This window comes from Oncorhynchus keta, chromosome 9, assembly GCF_023373465.1.
Source record: "Oncorhynchus keta strain PuntledgeMale-10-30-2019 chromosome 9, Oket_V2, whole genome shotgun sequence".
Lineage (NCBI taxonomy): Eukaryota > Metazoa > Chordata > Actinopteri > Salmoniformes > Salmonidae > Oncorhynchus > Oncorhynchus keta.
In genome coordinates this window covers 11093654-11113399 of record NC_068429.1, presented here as the reverse complement: position 1 = coordinate 11113399, position 19746 = coordinate 11093654, and the positions used below count along the sequence as shown (strand labels likewise).

General features: G+C 42.8%; 1 protein-coding gene across 3 annotated transcripts in view; it reads left to right on the top strand.

Moving 5' to 3' along the window:
* The window catches only part of tln1 (talin 1), a 174657-nt gene that overhangs the window by 47377 nt on the left and 107534 nt on the right, over nt 1-19746 (top strand). For all 3 annotated transcript variants that reach the window (XM_052525129.1, XM_052525130.1, XM_052525131.1), the window contains exons 3-12: nt 450-612; nt 7698-7795; nt 8445-8574; nt 9497-9652; nt 10377-10519; nt 15234-15361; nt 15621-15681; nt 17102-17206; nt 17688-17843; nt 19203-19304. In XM_052525129.1, the coding sequence (XP_052381089.1) occupies nt 483-612; nt 7698-7795; nt 8445-8574; nt 9497-9652; nt 10377-10519; nt 15234-15361; nt 15621-15681; nt 17102-17206; nt 17688-17843; nt 19203-19304 (1209 nt within the window). In that variant the 5' untranslated portion in view covers nt 450-482. The remainder of the gene's footprint in view (nt 1-449; nt 613-7697; nt 7796-8444; nt 8575-9496; nt 9653-10376; nt 10520-15233; nt 15362-15620; nt 15682-17101; nt 17207-17687; nt 17844-19202; nt 19305-19746) is intronic.

Sequence of the window (19746 nt, the reverse complement as noted above, 5' to 3'; positions counted from 1 at the left end):
AATGAGAGCTCACTAGTTAACAGGAGGAGGGTTAATGGTGAAATGAGAGCTCACTAGTTAACAGGAGGAGGGTTAATGGTGAAATGAGAGCTCACTAGTTAACAGGAGGAGGGTTAATGGTGAAATGAGAGCTCACTAGTTAACAGGAGGATGGTTAATGGTGAAATGAGAGCTCACTAGTTAACAGGAGGAGGGTTAATGGTGAAATGAGAGCTCACTAGTTAACAGGAGGAGGGTTAATGGTGAAATGAGAGCTCACTAGTTAACAGGAGGAGGGTTAATGGTGAAATGAGAGCTCACTAGTTAACAGGAGGAGGGTTAATGGTGAAATGAGAGCTCAGTCTTTTGTTTCCCAAAGTTATAAACATAATTATGTAATGCTTCATGTATGGTGTTGTCTTTTAACCTTTAACCCCCTGTCCTGTGTGTGTCCCCTGCTGTCCCTGCAGGTGTAACGGCGGTGGAAACGGAGAGCGGCAGTCATGGTGGCCCTGTCACTTAAGATTGGCGTGGGGAACGTGGTGAAGACCATGCAGTTTGAGCCCTCCACCATGGTGTACGACGCCTGTCGAATGATCAGGGAAAGAGTTCCCGAGGCACAGCTGGGCCAGCGTGAGTACACACACACACACACACACACACACACACACACACACACACACACACACACACACACACACACACACACACACACACACACACACACACACACACACACACACACACACACACACACACACACACACACACACACACACACCATGCCGATACACACTCTTGTACACATAGTGCCTGTGATTTTAGTCATGTCTATGCCTACATCACATTCTAGTTGTTGTTGTTTTTCTTACAGGTCATTTAGAGTTCACCAAGAATAATTTTGTCTGTGAAGAACTAAATATTTTGTTTAACTAATATCGATTTAAATTGTGATTACATGGCCATTACGTGTGACTCAAACTTAAATTGAAGTTTAATTAAAATCCATGAATAATTTCACTCTTGTCTAAAACATTATCGTCACTGTCAAATGCAAATGAGTGCAGGCGTAGGCATCACTAATCTGAAATGGGCCAATAGTGTATAACCCAATGCGTAGCTGTTAAACTATTCAGTTTATCAGTCCAGTGCAGCTTCCTGGGATGTTGACAAACTAGAGCCTCTGTCTTTCAAAATCACTCATTTGACAACAGGAGATTAGATAGGAATGATGTATGCAGAAGGGATCCAGAAACAAGCAATCTGCTGTAGCACAGGCCAACAGACCAGCACTGCTCACTAAACCAATACTGACAGGGAACTAACTATTAGACTTGAGCAGCTGTCTTTAATAAAACCCAATATGACAACAGGAAATTCAAAGAGATGATAACTGTGTCTCTTGTAGGGCAAGGAATTGCCAGGGACCTCACCATGTACAATATGTTTTGCGATTCTTAAGAGTCTATATGTATTGCGTTTTGATGCTGAGATTTGTATTTTGCGATTCAAAGTAATTTTTTATAACCAACCATATTGCTTTTTATTTCTTATCACCAAACATATTGCTCGACACATTGCCTTTAAATTGTTTAATTTGGGTCAAACATTTCGGGTAGCCTTCCACAAGCTTCCCACAATAAGTTGGGTGAATTTTTTGCCCATTCTTCCTGACAGAACTGGTGTAACTGAGTCCGGTATGTAGGACTCAGTTCTGCCCACACACTTTCAATAGGATTGAGGTCAGGGCTTTGTGATGGCCACTCCAATACCTTGACTTGGTTGTCCTTAAGCCATTTTGCCACAACTTTGGAAGTATTTACATTTACATTTACATTTAAGTCATTTAGCAGACGCTCTTATCCAGAGCGACTTACAAATTGGTGCATTCACCTTATGACATCCAGTGGAACAGCCACTTTACAATAGTGCATCTAAATCTTTTAAGGGGGGAGAAGGATTACTTTATGACCCCAAGTATGCTTGGGGTCATTGTCCATTTGGAAGACCCATTTGCGACCAAGCGTTAACTTCCTGACTGATGTCTTGAGATGTTTCTTCAATATATCCACATAATTGTCCTACCTCATGATGCCATCTATTTTGTGAAGTGCACCAGTCCCTCCTGCAGCAAAGCACCCCCACAACATGATGCTGCCACCCCCGTGCTTCACCGTTGGGATGATGTTCTTAGGCTTGCAGGCCTCTCCCTTTTTCCTCCAAACATAACAATGGTCATTATGGCCAAACGGTTCTATTTTTGTTTCATCAGACCAGAGGGTCTTTGTCCTCATGTGCAGTTGAAAATCGTAGTCTGTTTTTTTTATGGCTGTTTTGGAGCAGTAGCTTCTTCCTTGCTGAGCGGCCTTTCAGATTATGTCGATATAGGACTCGTTTTACTCTGGATATAAATACTTTTGTACCTGTTTCCTCCACCATCTTCACAAGGCTGTTGTTCTGGATTTGAATTGTACTTTTCGCACCAGAGAACGTTCATCTCTAGAAGACAGAACGTGTCTCCTTCCTGAGCGGTATGACGGCTGCGTGATCCCATGGTGTTTATATTTGCGTACTATTGTTAGTACAGATGAATGTGGTACCTTCTGGCATTTGGAAATTGCTCCCAAGGATGAACCAGACTTGTGGGGGTCTGCAATTTTTTTCTGAGGTCTTGGCTGATTTCTTTTGATTTTCTCATGATGTCAAGCAAAGAGGCACTGAGTTTGAAGGCTGGCCTTGAAATACATCCACAGGTACACCTGCAAATGACTCGAATGATGCCAATTAGCCTATCAGAAGCTTCTAAAGCCATGACATCATTTTCTGGAATTTTCCAGGCTGTTTAAAGGCACAGTCAACTTAGTGTATGTAAACTTCTGACCCACTGGAATTGTGATACAGTGAATTATAAGTTAAATAATCTGTCTGTAAACAATTGTTGGAAAAATTACTTGTCATGCACAAAGTAGATGTCCTAACCGACTTGCCAAAGCTATAGTTTGTTAACAAGACATTTGTGGAGGAGTTGAAAAACGAGTTTTAATGACTCCAACCTAAGTGTATGTAAACTTCCGACTTCAACTGTATGTCAGAGAGACGAGAGAGCCATGAGAAAACCAGTTTTCATCAGTCATGGAAATAGTGTTCCCTATTAAAAAGAAGATAGAGAACAAGCTGTAAAGGAAAAATACTGGAATTTTGATGCAGGTACAGAAAACGAGTACAAAAATAATATTGCAATATTGCCAAAAGCGATACGATATATCGTAAAAAAAAAAAATCCGACATGTAACTGTGTCGATTTCATCCCCCATCTCTTGAAACTCTGCAGTAATCCAAATGGTACGCATTCTAAATTACACCCTATTCCCTATGTAGTGCACTACATTTTGACTAGAGTCCTATGGGAGCCCTATGAGCTCTGGTGAAAAGTAGTGCACTACATAGGGAATCGTGTCATTTGGGATGCAACTAAACAATTGCAGCAAACGTTGTGAGAGCAAAAGATTTCATGCCTCCACTCCCATCTTTCCTCATACTAACATTTCTGTGTCCATTCCAGCCCTTTGTCGTCGTCTTCTCATTGAATACTTGCCATGAAGTTGATTTCTCTGAGGTCTTGAAGGGTTGAGGACTTTTACTGAGTGTCATTATGGCCTGCTCAACCTTTCCATGTTAATATTTCCATGTATGACTGCTGAGCAGCTGCAGTGTTGATATGAGAAGGAGGATATTTCAGTGATCCAAGGATCTGGAGAATTCTCCCTTTTGCATCTTTTTTGCATCCAAGATTTTGTCATTCTTCTCCAAGAGTCCCTCATTCTTCTCCAATATTCCCCTTCCTCTTTCAGAATTCCTTAATCCCCATCTCATCATCTTATTGCCATAACAGCTTAATGATGCAGACTGGTTGGAATTCAAAAATATTATCACTGTCGGTTTTTAGACTTCTTTGTTGACATCAGTTTCAGGCCAAAAAATACCTTTTGGTTCAGTGAAAAAACTGGAGTGAGAAAAAATATCTTCAGGAAGCCCAGAAATGTCTCAAATTGAGTGTAACAAAGACAACTGCGTCCCTTATTGAAAGGAACCTCTCCTTCTCTGCTTTCCAATGTGCCTCGGTTAGGGGTTACGTACGAAGCTGTGTGCTGTTACGTAAGTGACTCTCTCTGACTGCAGTGGACAGACTCGCTTCCATGTCTCAACCTGTGAGTAATTTTCCACTTTGGGAGCGAGAGAGAGAGAGAGAGAGAGAGAGAGAGAGAGAGAGAGAGAGGAAAAAAGAGGGAGAGACGTAAAAAGAGGGAGAGACGTGTCTTGGCCAACATCAACAGCTAATATGGAATGTTCAGTGTCTTAAATGGCCAGATTCCTTTAGCCCTGGCAAGCTGTGCTAGCTAGGCACCTTTCAGGCACTAGAGCACAGGAAGTACCGTTTAATCCAGTTAGTGCTGAGCAATTTTTCCTTTTTGAGGTTGGTTCGGTTTTGGTTCGATTCATTGAAAAGGAATCGCTGTTTTTGGTTTCCATAATTAAGACAAAAATAATAATAAATGAAATGCACAATGCATTATGTGGGTTGAATGCTGTAACAACACAGAATAAAAGTCCCACGATGGTAGTGACTGTCCATTACTGCTTATCACTTATTAACCACCATTTATTCACATTACTTTACTTTATTAAACTATTTCAGTTGTTGACTGCTGAATACCAACTATCAATCACTTAGATCATGTATTTACATATTTACAGTACCAGTCAAAGGTTTGGACATGCTCCCACTCATTCCAGTGTTTTTCTTTATTTTTTACTATTATCTACATTGTAGAATAATAGAGTGAAGACATCAAAACTATGAAATAACACATTTGACATCATGAAGAAACCAAAAAAGTGTTAAACAAATCAAAATATATTTTATATTTCAGTTTCTTCACAGTAGCCACCCTTTGCCTTTGACAGCTTTGCACACTCTTCGCATTCTCTCAACCAGCTTCATGAAGTAGTCACCTGTAATGCATTTCAATTAACAGGTGTGCGTTGTTAATTTGTGCAATTGCTTTCCTTCTTAATGCGTTTGAACCAATCAGTTGTGTTGTGATAAGGTAGGGGTGGTATACAGAAGATAGCCCTATTATGGCAAGAACAGCTCAAATAAGCAAAGAGAAACGACAGTCCATCATTACTTTAAGACATGAAGGTCAGTCAATAGGGAACATTTCAAGAACTTTGAAAGTTTCTTCAAGTGCAGACGCAAAAACCATCAAGCGCTATGATGAAACTGGCTCTCATGAGGACCGCCACAGGAAAGGAAGACCCGGAGTTACCTCTGCTGCAGAGGATTCATTAGAGTTAACACCTCAGAAACGGCAGCCTAAATAAATGCTTCACACAGGGTTCAAGTAACAGGCACATTTCAACATCAACTGTTCAGAGGAGACTGTGTGAATCAGGCCTTCATGGTCAAATTGCTGCAAAGAAACCACTACTAAAGGGCAACAATAAGAAGAAGATGCATGCTTGGGCCAAGAAACATGAGCAATGGACATTAGACCGGTAGAAATCTGTCTTTTGGTCTGGAGTCCAAATTTGAGATTGTTGGTTCCAACCGCTGTGTCTTTGTGAGACTCAGTGTAGGTGAGCGGATCTCCTCATGTAGTTCCCACCGTGAAGCATGGAGGAGGAGGTGTGGGTGTGCTTTGCTGGTGACACCGTCTGTGATTTATTTAGAATTCAAGGAACGCTTAACCAGCATGGCTACTACAGCATTCTGCAGCGATACGCCATCCCATCTGGTTTGTGCTATCATTTGTTTTTCAATTGGACAATGACCCAACACACCTCCAGGCTGTGTAAGGGCTATTTGAATGCTGTAACAACACAGAATAAAAGTCCCATGATGGTAGTGACTGTCCATTACTGCCATCCCTCTCCAAGAAGGAGAGGGATAGAGCGCTGCGTCAGATGACCTGGCCTCCACAATCACCCGACCTCAACCAAATTGAGATGGTTTGAGTTGGACCGCAGAGTGAAGGAAAAGCAGCCAACAAGTGCTCAGGATATGTGGGAACTCCTTCAAGACTGTTGGAAAAGCATTCTAGTTGAATCTGGTTGAGAGAATGCCAAGTGCACAAAGCTGTCATACAGGCAAAGGGTGGCTACTTTGAAGAATCTCAAATATAAATATATTCTTTTTTTTAACACTTTTTTGGTTACTACATGATTCCATATGTGTTATTTCATAGTTTTGATGTCTTCACTATTATTCTACAATGTAGAAAATAATAAAAAATAAAGAAAAGCCCTTGAATGAGTAGGTGTGTCCAAACTTTTGACCATTACTGTATATACATACAGTACATTCTGAAATTATGCATACCCCTCGACTTTTTACACATTTAGTTACGCGACAGCCTTATTCTAAAATGTAATAAAACAGTTTTTTCTTCTCATCAATCTACATACAATACCCCATAATGACAAAGCAAAAACAGGTTTTTGGTACCCTTCCACAGATCTGTGCCTCGACACAATCCTGTCTCTGAGCTCTACAGATAATTCCTTCGACCTCGTGGCTTGGTTTTTGCTCTGACATGCACTGTCAACTGTGGGACCTTATATAGACAGGTGTGTGCCATTCCACATCATGTCCAATCAATTGAATTTACCACAGGTGGACTCAAAGTTGTAGAAACTTCTCAAGGATGATCAATGGAAACAGGATGCAGCTGAGCTCAATTTCGGGTGTCATAGCAAAGGGTCTGAATAGTAATGTAAATAAGGTATTTCATTTTTTAAATATATATATATATATGTGTGTGTGTGTGTGTGTGTGTGTGTGTGTGTGTGTGTACATTTCTAAAAACCTTTTTTCACTTTGTTATTATGGGTTATTGTGTGTAGATTGAGGGGAACAAAAGATTTAATCAATTTTAGAATAAGGCTTTAACGTAACAAAATGTGGAAAAAGTCAAGGGCGTCTGAATACTCTCCAAATGCAGTGTATATTGATCACGTATTTACATGGCGCAGCAAATGCACTCTATAGCTCTGGGGAAACTGCGCATTGAGTTCACAGAATAAAAAAATAAAACATTTTAATTCAGATAATTGAACCAACGTTGGTCAATTAGTTGTTTTAAAAAAAACTAAACCGAAGCACTAAATCCAGTAGAAACAGTCCAGCTGATTTCGGTGTGGTGGCACAGTTTCCTGTCACTTGTAGACGTGTTACCTTCTAGTTTGTTTCCAGCTGACTTAATGCACCGATAAGAACTCTTTTAATCCACACAGTATTTGTTCTATATGTTGGAATTACTTCAACTAATCCAAGATGAGACCCTTTGACTCACTCTACTGTATCTTGCCTATGCCACTCTGTACCATCACTCACTCATATATCTTTATGTACATATTCTTATCCCCTTACACTTGTGTCTATAAGGTAGTAGTTTTGGAATTGTTAGCTAGATTACTTGTTGGTTATTACTGCATTGTCGGAACTAGAAGCACAAGCATTTCGCTACACTCGCATTAACATCTGCTAACCATGTGTATGTGACAAATGAAATTTGATTTGATTTACAGGGAAAGAAACGACTTCAGATCGTATCACTTACACACCACAACCAGAAAATCCCCCCAAACCCCCTCCTCAAATCCCTCTCAAGCCTCCTCCTCAATCTATAATACCCTTTCTCTAATTTCTCTTTCAGCCAATGACTATGGTCTGTTCCTGTCTGATGAGGACCCCAAGAAAGGCATCTGGCTGGAGGCAGGCAAGGCCCTGGACTACTACATGCTGAGGAATGGGGTGAGTGAGTCAGTTGGTCTCCCTGTTCAAGTGCTTTTTAGATCTGTGCTCATGAAGTTGAGGTGGTCAGGAAAGAGCTATTTGAGAAATATCGGCAGTATCTTCCACAACATCTTACGGAGACGTCGCCAAACAACTTGTCAGCGATAAAAATCATCTTTGTTTCTGTTACATATTTGTTGTAGACTCCGTGGTAAAGCTGCACCAGTGACGACTGGGTTAGAAAGTCTGAAACCTAAACTTGTCCGAACGTGCTGTATTAGATGCATATCAATCACAAAAATACCCAGATCTTTTTTTTAACATAAGTTGGGACATACTGTATAGTCAGTCAGTCTGAACATTGGTATGATGATACTAATGATAATATCCACATGGTTGTCCTCAGTTGGTAGAGCATGGCACACAATTCATACATGCATGACTGTAGGTGGCTTTGGATGAAAGCGTCTGCTAAATGTAATATTATGATGCTAACAGTTCTACGAGGGATGTAGCTAGCTAGCTATCGGAAGTGTCGTCTAATGATTGTGAGTGGGGTTTATAATTAACACATGACGTCTAATACATATTAATGTGCCCTCTGAGAGAAACACTTCAAAAATATGGATTTTAAACAATATTGTTGTCACTGGGTGATTTTTATCAGGACACTCTGGAGTACAAGAAGAAGCAGAGGCCCTTGAAGATCCGCATGCTGGACGGGACAGTGAAAACCGTCATGGTGGACGACTCCAAGATCGTCAGCGACATGCTTATGACCATCTGTGCCAGGATAGGTCAGTTTAATGATTTCGAGATGGGCACGTTTATTATAAGTCATGGCACAAAATGTAACGTAGGTTAGTTGACTAGCGGTAATTGGTGAATTGGGCTGAAAAGTCAGTTGACGGAAACATGCATTAACAGTTCCTAACTTATCTCTCATGTCATTATAATGGTAATGTTATCGAGTCGTCATGAGTAAAGGGTCAACTCATAGAAGTCTAATGTTACTGCTTGATGATTTGCCACTTGTTCAACTAGTCAGATTTCCTCCAAAAACAAAGGCTCTTTCCTTGATTCCTCACATCCTCTTTCCTTGATTCCTCACATCCTCTTTCCTTGATTCCTCACATCCTCTCCCCTTGATTCCTCACATCCTCTCTCCTTGATTCCTCACATCCTCTCCCCTTGATTCCTCACATCCTCTCCCCTTGATTCCTCACATCCTCTCCCCTTGATTCCTCACATCCTCTCCCCTTGATTCCTCACATCCTCTCCCCTTGATTCCTCACATCCTCTCTCCTTGCCACCTCCTCAAAACATATTGGAGGATCATTTTATTTTATATTTAATCCTTATTTTAGGCGATAAGTTGACTGAGAATACATTCTCATTTACAGAAGCTGGGGATGATTTTGGAAGCTGGAGATTATTTAGTGTCCATGATGGTATGAGGGGCAGTTTGGGAATTTAACCAGAACACTGGGCTAAACACCTCTACTCTTACGATAAGTGCCATGGGATCTTTAGTGACCACAGAGAGTCAGGACATCCTTTTTTAACGTCCCATTCGATAGACTGTACCTTAAACAGGGCGATGTCTCCAATCACATCCAAGGCCCCTCTCTTCTGACTTTCTCCTCCAATGAATGTATAGGAAAGACAATATGAGTTAGAGCCAAAAAGTACATTTTTCTTTCAACACTCTTTGGGCAGGTATCACAAACTATGACGAGTACTCGTTGGTGCACGACATGGTTGAGGAGAAGAAGGAGGAGATGACGGGGACTCTGACAAGACGGGACAAGACTCTGATGAGAGACGACAAGAAGATGGAGAAACTTAAGCAGAAACTCCACACAGATGACGAGTGTAAGACACAAAGACACACAGACGCACGCACAGACGCACGTACACACACACACACAGACTCACGTACACAGACGCACGTACAGACACACGTACGCACAGACACACAGACGCACGTATAGACGCACACAGACACACGCACAGATACACACGCAAATACACACGCACGCAAAAGTGTCCATGACAAGTGTCTCTTGTCATATTCAAGAAGAATATGGTGCCAGTTATCATGTAAAAATGTATTTCACACGGGGAACATTTTGACGTGACACCAGTATCTCTGTTGATTTATGTGTTTGTCCTTCATTTTGAATGTCCATTAGGACACAGCTGATTCATTTGTATTTTTGGGGCTTTTGATTGACTGGCATCAAGTTGTGTTTTCTCACATAATTTACATTTAGTTGCATAAAAGTTGTAATTTTTTGGTATTGACTGCGTTTTACTGACATGATTTGCATAGATGAACATATATTCCCATTGAGTTGTACTGACTGACATTGAGTTGTACTGACTGACATTGAGTTGTACTGACTGACATTGAGTTGTACTGACTGACATTGAGTTGTACTGACTGACATTGAGTTGTACTGACTGACATTGAGTTGTACTGACTGACATTGAGTTGTACTGACTGACATTGAGTTGTATTGATTCCCATTGAGTTGTATTGATTCCCATTGAGTTGTATTGATTCCCATTGAGTTGTATTGATTGTGATTGTCAGTGAACTGGCTGGACCATGGGCGGACGCTGAGGGAGCAGGGTGTGGAGGAGACCGAGATGCTGCTCCTCAGGAGGAAGTTCTTCTACTCAGACCAGAACGTGGACTCACGAGACCCGGTCCAGCTCAACCTGCTCTACGTCCAGGTACTAACCGATACTCTTTGAAGGCAGTGCCCTATATAGAAATAATCCGGGGATATTTTAGACCCAACCCCAGAAGGACCTCTGTTGGACAAATCCTGACGGGAGTTGGGAAAGAAACCCAAGGCAGGAATGAGGTTTGGGTGTTCAGTGTTTTGGAAACAAGGTTCTCCTTGTAGGGGTTCATGTAGACCTGTCGGTGTTAATGATTGATCACATTCCAACACCTAACCTGAGATGACCTAACCTGAGATGACCTAACCTGAGATGACCTAACCTGAGATGACCTAACCTGAGATTATTGTATTTACCTCAAACCTTCCATTTCACTCATGCTTTGATGTCAATGGAAGATACAGTATGTCAGTAACGCTTTGCATTAGAAGTTCCTATTCATGCCCTTAGTTACTGTACCAACATCCATTTCCATTGGTGTGAGAATGCACAGTGTCAGGAAGAACAGCTGAGAATCACAGCTGGAGGCCAGCTGGCTCAAGGTGCCCATTGACGTGTCAGCCATGTTTTATGTCCTGAGGTGGCAGATGTCATAGTGGTGGTAGGATGTCTTCTCCCAAGATGGCCTCCCAAAGTTTGAGGAGAAAATGTTGTTCAGTGTGTGATAGTCTCATATGGACACACGGTGAAGGAGTGAACCTTTTGTCTTTGAGACTTTTTGCGGTCTTCCACTCACAGAAGCTTGCTTCATCTTATTCTTTCTTAAGACTTCTAGTCTTTGTGTTCCTGCCAAAGACAGTAGTTCTTGGAGCTCTCCTTTCCCTGTTGAAACACAGCTGGACACGGGGGCCCAGGCCAATGCAAGCACTGCCCATGTGGCCTGCCTGCCTGCCTGCCTCTACCGGTTTTTGCCAGAGAACATCACAAAATGTTCCCAATAGTTCATGCTCCTGGTAATATGAAAACAATGAAACATTTGGACCAACATTAAAGTTAATTTATGGGTACATTTTCTCGTCATTCATTTTGATGCTAGAACGGCATTAGATTGTCTCAGAAAGATAATATTTGATGATGTTATCCTTGGATATTTTTCAGGGAAGTATAAGCCTGGTCCCAGACCTGTTTGTGCCCCACCACTTTTTATTTTATTTCACCTTTATTTAACCAGGTAGGCTAGTTGAGAACAAGTTCTCATTTGCAACTGCGACCTGGCCAAGATAAAGCATAGCAGTGTGAACAGACAACACAGAGTTACACATGGAGGAAACAATTAACAAGTCAATAACACAGTAGAAAAAAAGGGGAGTCTATATACATTGTGTGCAAAAGGCATGAGGAGGTAGGCGAATAATTAGAATTTTGCAGATTAACACTGGAGTGATAAATGATCAGATGGTCATGTACAGGTAGAGATATTGGTGTGCAAAAGAGCAGAAAAGTAAATAAATAAAAACAGTATGGGGATGAGGTAGGTGAAAATGGGTGGGCTATTTACCAATAGACTATGTACAGCTGCAGCGATCGGTTAGCTGCTCAGATAGCAGATGTTTGAAGTTGGTGAGAGAGATAAGTCTCCAACTTCAGCGATTTTTGCAATTCGTCACAGGCAGCAGAGTACTGGAACGAAAGGCGGCCAAATGAGGTGTTGGCTTTAGGGATGATCAGTGAGATACACCTGCTGGAGCGCGTGCTACGGATGGGTGTTGCCATCGTGACCAGTGAACTGAGATAAGGCGGAGCTTTACCTAGCATGGACTTGTAGATGACCTGGAGCCAGTGGGTCTGGCGACGAATATGTAGCGAGGGCCAGCCGACTAGAGCATACAAGTCGCAGTGGTGGGTGGTATAAGGTGCTTTAGTGACAAAACGGATGGCACTGTGATAAACTGCATCCAGTTTGCTGAGTAGAGTGTTGGAAGCAATTTTGTAGATGACATCGCTGAAGTCGAGGATCGGTAGGATAGTCAGTTTTACTAGGGTAAGTTTGGCGGCGTGAGTGAAGGAGGCTTTGTTGCGGAATAGAAAGCCGACTCTTGATTTGAGATGTTTGATATGAGTCTGAAGGTCTGGAAGAGTTTACAGTCTAGCCAGACACCTAGGTACTTATAGATGTCCACATATTCAAGGTCGGAACCATCCAGGGTGGTGATGCTGGTCAGGCATGCGGGTGCAGGCAGCGAACGGTTGAAAAGCATGCATTTGGTTTTACTAGCGTTTAAGAGCAGTTGGAGGCCACAGAAGGAGTGTTGTATGGCATTGAAGCTCGTTTGGAGGTTAGATAGCACAGTGTCCAAGGACGGGCCGGAAGTATATAGAATGGTGTCGTCTGCGTAGAGGTGGATCAGGGAATCGCCCGCAGCAAGAGCAACATCATTGATATATACAGAGAAAAGAGTCGGCCCGAGAATTGAACCCTGTGGCACCCCCATAGAGACTGCCAGAGGACCGGACAGCATGCCCTCCGATTTGACACACTGAACTCTGTCTGCAAAGTAATTGGTGAACCAGGCAAGGCAGTCATCCGAAAAAACGAGGCTACTGAGTCTGCCGATAAGAATATGGTGATTGACAGAGTCGAAAGCCTTGGCAAGGTCGATGAAGACGGCTGCACAGTACTGTCTTTTATCGATGGCGGTTATGATATCGTTTAGTACCTTGAGCGTGGCTGAGGTGCACCCGTGACCGGCTCGGAAACCAGATTGCACAGCGGAGAAGGTACGGTGGGATTCGAGATGGTCAGTGACCTGTTTGTTGACTTGGCTTTCGAAGACCTTAGATAGGCAGGGCAGGATGGATATAGGTCTGTAACAGTTTGGGTCCAGGGTGTCTCCCCCTTTGAAGAGGGGGATGACTGCGGCAGATTTCCAATCCTTGGGGATCTCAGACGATATGAAAGAGAGGTTGAACAGGCTGGTAATAGGGGTTGCGACAATGGCGGCGGATAGTTTCAGAAATAGAGGGTCCAGATTGTCAAGCCCAGCTGATTTGTACGGGTCCAGGTTTTGCAGCTCTTTCAGAACATCTGCTATCTGGATTTGGGTAAAGGAGAACCTGGAGAGGCTTGGGCGGGTAGCTGCGGGGGGGCGGAGCTGTTGGCCGAGGTTGGAATAGCCAGGCGGAAGGCATGGCCAGCCGTTGAGAAATGCTTGTTGAAGTTTTCGATAATCATGGATTTATCGGTGGTGACCGTGTTACCTAGCCTCAGTGCAGTGGGCAGCTGGATGGAGGTGCTCTTGTTCTCCATGGACTTCACAGTGTCGCAGAACTTTTAATAATAGCGATTCCGTATGGGGCGGCAGGGTAGCCTAGTGGTTAGAGCCGGAAGGTTGCAAGTTCAAACCCCCGAGCTGACGGTACAAATCTGTCGTTCTGCCCCTGAACAGGCAGTTAACCCACTGTTCCTAGGCCGTCATTGAAAGTAAGAATTTGTTCTTAACTGATCTTGCCTAGTTAAATAAAGGTAAAATAAAAAAAAATAAAAAATAAAATCACATTGGGTGAGGCAGGTTACCGGAAGGTATAAACAAATAAAACATCGAAAAGAGATAGAAAGTAAATATGGGTCCAGTGAGTGTTTGGGACGCGGCGATTCAGACGGTTAGCAGGCCTGTTAGTACGGTTAACAAGCTAACAGTTAGTAGGCCGGGGCTAAACAAGGTAGCAGTTAGCGGACCGGGGCTAAACAAGCTAGCAGTTAGCAGGCCAAATTAGCAAGTAAGGAGATAGCAAGGGCTAGAGAGTTAGCCTTTGGGGGACGTCGCGATGGGGTGAGTCTGTTTATTCCTCTTCATGCGGTGACATCGATAGACCGGTCGTGGGTCCGGATATTGTAGCCCAGGAGTATGCTACGGTGGTAGCACAGGGGCTCTGGTCGGGCTAGCTTCAAGCTAAGTGGGTGGAAACGCTAGCCAAGAGTAATGATCCGGGGTTGCGGTTAGCTAGATAGCTAGTTGTGAAGATCCAGCTGAAAATGTTCCGTTTGCGGTGGGAATCCGGGGATAAAAAAATAGGTCCGTTATGCTGGGGCGGCAGGGTAGCCTAGTGGTTAGAGCGTTGGACTAGTAATCGGAAGGTTGCAAGTTCAAACCCCCAAGCTGACAAGTTACAAATCTGTCGTTCTGCCCCTGAACAGGCAGTTAACCCACTGTTCCTAGGCCGTCATTGAAAATAAGAATTTGTTCTTAATTAACTGACTTGCCTAGTTAAATAAAGGTTTAAAAAAATGTTTTTTTTTTAAATGCTCTGGTTAGAGTCGCGTTGTTCGAACTGGCGAGAGCTTTCCGAGCTAAAGGTTAGCTGATGACCGGTTAGCTGAAGACCGCTAGCAATGTTTTGCTGACTGATAGCTGGTAGTTAGCTAGCTTCAGTTGAGGGGTTCCGGATCCGAAGTAAATATAAATAATAGCTACATTGGGTGAGGCGGGTTGCAGAAGAGTATTTAGAAGTTGAGGTTTAGCAAAATGTTTTAAAAGATATGTGAAGAAAAATATGTAAAAACGAAAAAAAAAAACGATATATACAAGGGACACGACAAGACGTCTTACTGCTACGCCATCTTGGACCACAGAGTTAAGACCATTGATCACAGGAGATCCTTAGACTGGTCACTTGGACCAGCCTACGGAAAAATGCAAAACAGCAAAGTATTCTGTGTTTAATCTATTTTCCTGATCTGGGATTACTCCTGGCTCTGTTTGGGATCTTCCTTAATGAACGTCTTTGTGGATAATGTCTTTGGGATGTTCCTCTCCCTGTGCAGGCCCGTGATGACATTTTGAACGGCTCCCATCCCGTCTCCTTCGAGAAGGCCTGCGACTTTGCCGGATACCAGTGTCAGATCCAGTTTGGTGACCACAACGAGACCAAGCACAAACCAGGCTTTCTAGAGTGAGCACTGTTTATTGCATAATGCTATGTATATACTTTAACACGAATGACTCAAATATTTTAGATATATAACAAAGATGTATTTGCCTTTTAGCAAAAGCGGTTTACAGCACTGTGTGCATACATACAGAGCATTTTTGATGTAGTATCACTTGAATCCCAACTTGAGTCAGAACTACTGAATTATATTGCCTGCCTTAGTGATTTTGCTGTCTTGTTGAATAAAGTGTGTTTATATTTATGTATTTATTTTCTGTAGTTTGAAAGAGTTCCTCCCTAAAGAGTACATCAAGAACAAAGGGGAGAAAAGAATCTTCCAGGTAAGAACCCGAGCATGTGTTTTCGCTTGTGTGTGTTCGCCTGTGTGTGTTCGCCTGTGTGTGTGTGCATGTGTGTGTGTGTGTTCGCATGTGTGTGTTCGCTTGTGTGTGTTCGCTTGTGTGTGTTCGCCTGTGTGTGTGTGCATGTGTGTGCATGTGTGTGTTCGCATGTGTGTGTTCGCCTGTGTGTGTGTGTGTGTGTGTGTGTGTGTTCGCTTGTGTGTGTGTTCGCATGTGTGTGTGTTCACTTGTGTGTGGGTGCATGTGTGTGTGTGTGTTCGCTTGTGTGTGGGTGCATGCATGTGTGTGTTCGCTTGTGTGTGGGTGCATGCATGTGTGTGTTCGCATGTGTGTGTGTGTTCGCATGTGTGTGGGTGCATGCGTGTGTGTGTTCGCTTGTGTGTGGGTGCATGTGTGTGTTCGCTTGTGTGTGGGTGCATGCATGTGTGTGTTCGCATGTGTGTGGGTGCATGTGTGTGTGTGTTCGCTTGTGTGTGGGTGCATGTGTGTGTGTGTTCGCATGTGTGTGTTCGCTTGTGTGTGTTCGCTTGTGTGTGTGTGTGCATGTGTGTGTGTGTGTTCGCTTGTGTATGTGTGTGTGTGTGTGTTCGCTTGTGTGTGGGTGCATGTGTGTGTGTGTGTTCGCTTGTGTGTGGGTGCATGTGTGTGTGTGTTCGCATGTGTGTGGGTGCATGTGTGTGTGTTCGCTTGTGTGTGTGTGCATGTGTGTGTGTGTTCGCATGTGTGTGGGTGCATGTGTGTGTGTTCGTGTGTGTTCGCTGTGTGTGCATGTGTGTGTGTGTTCGCTTGTGTGTGGGTGCATGTGTGTGTGTGTTCGCTTGTGTGTGGGTGCATGTGTGTGTGTGTTTCGCTTGTGTGTGGGTGCATGTGTGTGTGTGTTCGCTTGTGTGTGGGTGCATGCGTGTGTGTGTTCGCTTGTGTGTGGGTGCATGCGTGTGTGTGTTCGCTTGTGTGTGGGTGCATGCGTGTGTGTGTGTTCGCTTGTGTGTGGGTGCATGCGTGTGTGTGTGTTCGCTTGTGTGTGGGTGCATGCATGTGTGTGTGAGTGTGGGTGCATACGTGGGTACATGCGTGGGTGTGAGTGTGATGGGGGGGGTCGTTGTAAGGCCAGTCATATTTGGGCTGCTTGCTCCTTGCGGTGGGGACAGTATTTTTCTCACAGACTGAAAACACATGACCTGAAAAAAAATAGTTTCCCCGTCTGGTTTGTAGTAATAGTCATTGTCTCCATCTGTGTAGAGTTCAATGTATGCCAACTAGATTCATTGTTGCTATGGCTGTAACTGGTCGTATTGATTTAAACGTGTCCCGACTTGCTCTGTTCTAATTACTTCTACTGTGACACTATAGCATCACTGGCTGAGATATTCAATAAGTCTTCTTTTTGTTTCCCACACAGGCACACAAAAACTACCAAAACATGACTGAAATTGAGGCCAAAGTCAGCTACGTCAAACTGGCTAGGTCTCTGAAAACCTACGGAGTGTCATTCTTCCTAGTAAAGGTACAATGGCACTGAAAAAATAACATTCAACCACAACTCCTTAACCAACTCCTTAACCAACTCCTTAACCAACTCCTTAACCAACTCCTTAACCAACTCCTTAACCAACTCCTTAACCAATTCCTTAACCAACTCCTTAACCAACTCTTTAAACAACTCTTTAAACAACTCCTTAACCAACTCCTTAACCAACTCCTTAACCAACTCCTTAACCAACTCCTTAAACAACTCCTTAAACAACTCCTTAAACAACTCCTTAACCAACTCCTTAAACAACTCCTTAAACAACTCCTTAAACAAACAGTGAATATCTTCTTTCTAACCAATCAAAGCTCTTAACATTTTCAAAGCTTTTGAGGTTCTACTCACTGCCTTTGATGGTTGAATGGAATGTGCAATAGCTTTTCAAATGTTAAGGTATTACAGTATGATAGTATTTTTAAGCATGTGTTTGTGTGTGTGTGTGTGTGTGTCCTTGCAGGAGAAAATGAAGGGTAAGAACAAGCTGGTCCCTCGTCTGCTGGGAATCACCAAGGAGTGTGTCATGCGGGTAGACGAGAAGACCAAGGAGGTGATCCAGGAGTGGAACCTCACCAACATCAAACGCTGGGCTGCCTCGCCCAAGAGCTTCACCCTGGTGAGTCCCATGACCTCTGACCTCCTGGTCATCTTTGACCTTCTGGTTGCCTGGTCAGCATTGGAACAGGGTGACATTCAGGGTCATGTTCATTAGACGCCAAACTGCAGGAAAACTGACAAACAGGGAGGGACTACCTGGACTTATAAGAAATGTTAATTGACCATTTTTAAAACATTTTCTGTTGTGTGCCCTAATGAACACGACCCAGTGCTCAACTAGAGATGATATCAAGGGGAACATATTGTCTGGCTGTTTGAATTAGGTTGTTTTATGTTCAGTCATAGTTTAAACATTTTTTTTTTACTAAACCACTATGTTCATTGTCTTGAGTTTGTCTAGACTGGAATATGAACACAGGGTTGTCTTTTGCTATTACTATGCTACCTCATAGAAGTATTTGAGGCATCTTGTACTAAAAGCACAAAAGAATGTAGACAACCACTTTAGAAGAATACACACTGCAAAAGATGGTGATGTGTATGTAAAATAAGTTATTATAGAACATAGAAAATGTTTTTTAGCACTTAAAATAACATTGAAAGGAAGTTCATGCACATTTCATGCGCATGTGTGGCATGTGCGCATGTGTGGCTCAGTGGGTAGAGCATGGCACTTGCAACGTCCAGGGTTGTGGGTTCGATTCCCATGGGGGACTCAAATGGAGATGCATAGTCATACATACCCATCACCTTATGAGTCTAGATCAGCAACATTCAACAGTGTTGCATTCTGGTCATGTGCTGGAGAAACATTGCATGTTTTCATCTAGTGCTGCTTATTTGCCCACAAGTGAACAAAAGGCCCTGAAGGATTTTTCAAATATTAACATACCACAAGGCTCCATTTTCTTTGTCAGTTATAAACCAGTACAGAAAAGGGACTGGTCGTTTTGTCCGTCTTGTTATTATTTTTTTTTCTGGAGAGTATTTCCTGGCAGATAAATAACGTCTAGCTCCATGACGACTTTTTACGGTTTGGAGAGAACATTTCTGCAGCTTATAATGCCAACAAAATGACAGGTAAATGCAGTGTATGAAGTCAGTGTTATATTTCAGGGAGTAATAACTATTCAAACGGACCTATGCTACCCAATCTTTGGAGATTTTTATGTAAGTACCTCGGAGGAGGTATTTGGCAGGCGTTGGTGATTTACAATGTGCATACATTATATACAATTAAGTTGTCATTTTGTCTCTTACAGTGGTTTAACAGCTGTGTTCCCTCTAGGCATCTCTATGGGATTAGTTGTAAAGGAATTAGTCACATATAATATAGGACCACTGCCATTTCAAACAAAAACATACAGATGCATTGAGGGAGCACCCTGTTACAGTAGATATAATAATTGTATTCCAGGACTTTGGCGATTATCAAGACGGTTACTACTCTGTCCAGACGACTGAGGGAGAGCAGATCGCCCAACTGATCGCTGGTTACATTGACATCATTCTGAAAAAGGTACTGCGGTGTCTCACAGTATATAGATGCATTGGAGTATGGTAAAGTTGCCCTTAGACACTGATCTTGGGTCAGTTTCCCCATTTAATGTTTACGGTTAGGATTGAGGGATGGGAAAGCTGATCCTTGATCTATACCCAGGGGAAACTTCACCGCGGAGCTGCACCAACACAAAATCCTCGTTGTAGCCAGAGATTGTAATCAGTCAAGATAGCAAATCAAGAGTTCTGTATGACCAGGTCACCATGGAAATCATATTGACAAAAAACCTCAGGGTACACTAGAGTTGCCTCTTCAATGTGTCTGTGCACTGCATTACAGTATGCATAGAGTACTGCCATTATAGAGTTTAGAGATTCCACACCATATCACATATCCCAGTAATGGTGAGATTACAATTGTTTACAGACAATAGAGTAAAAACAATCTTATAATATGTTTT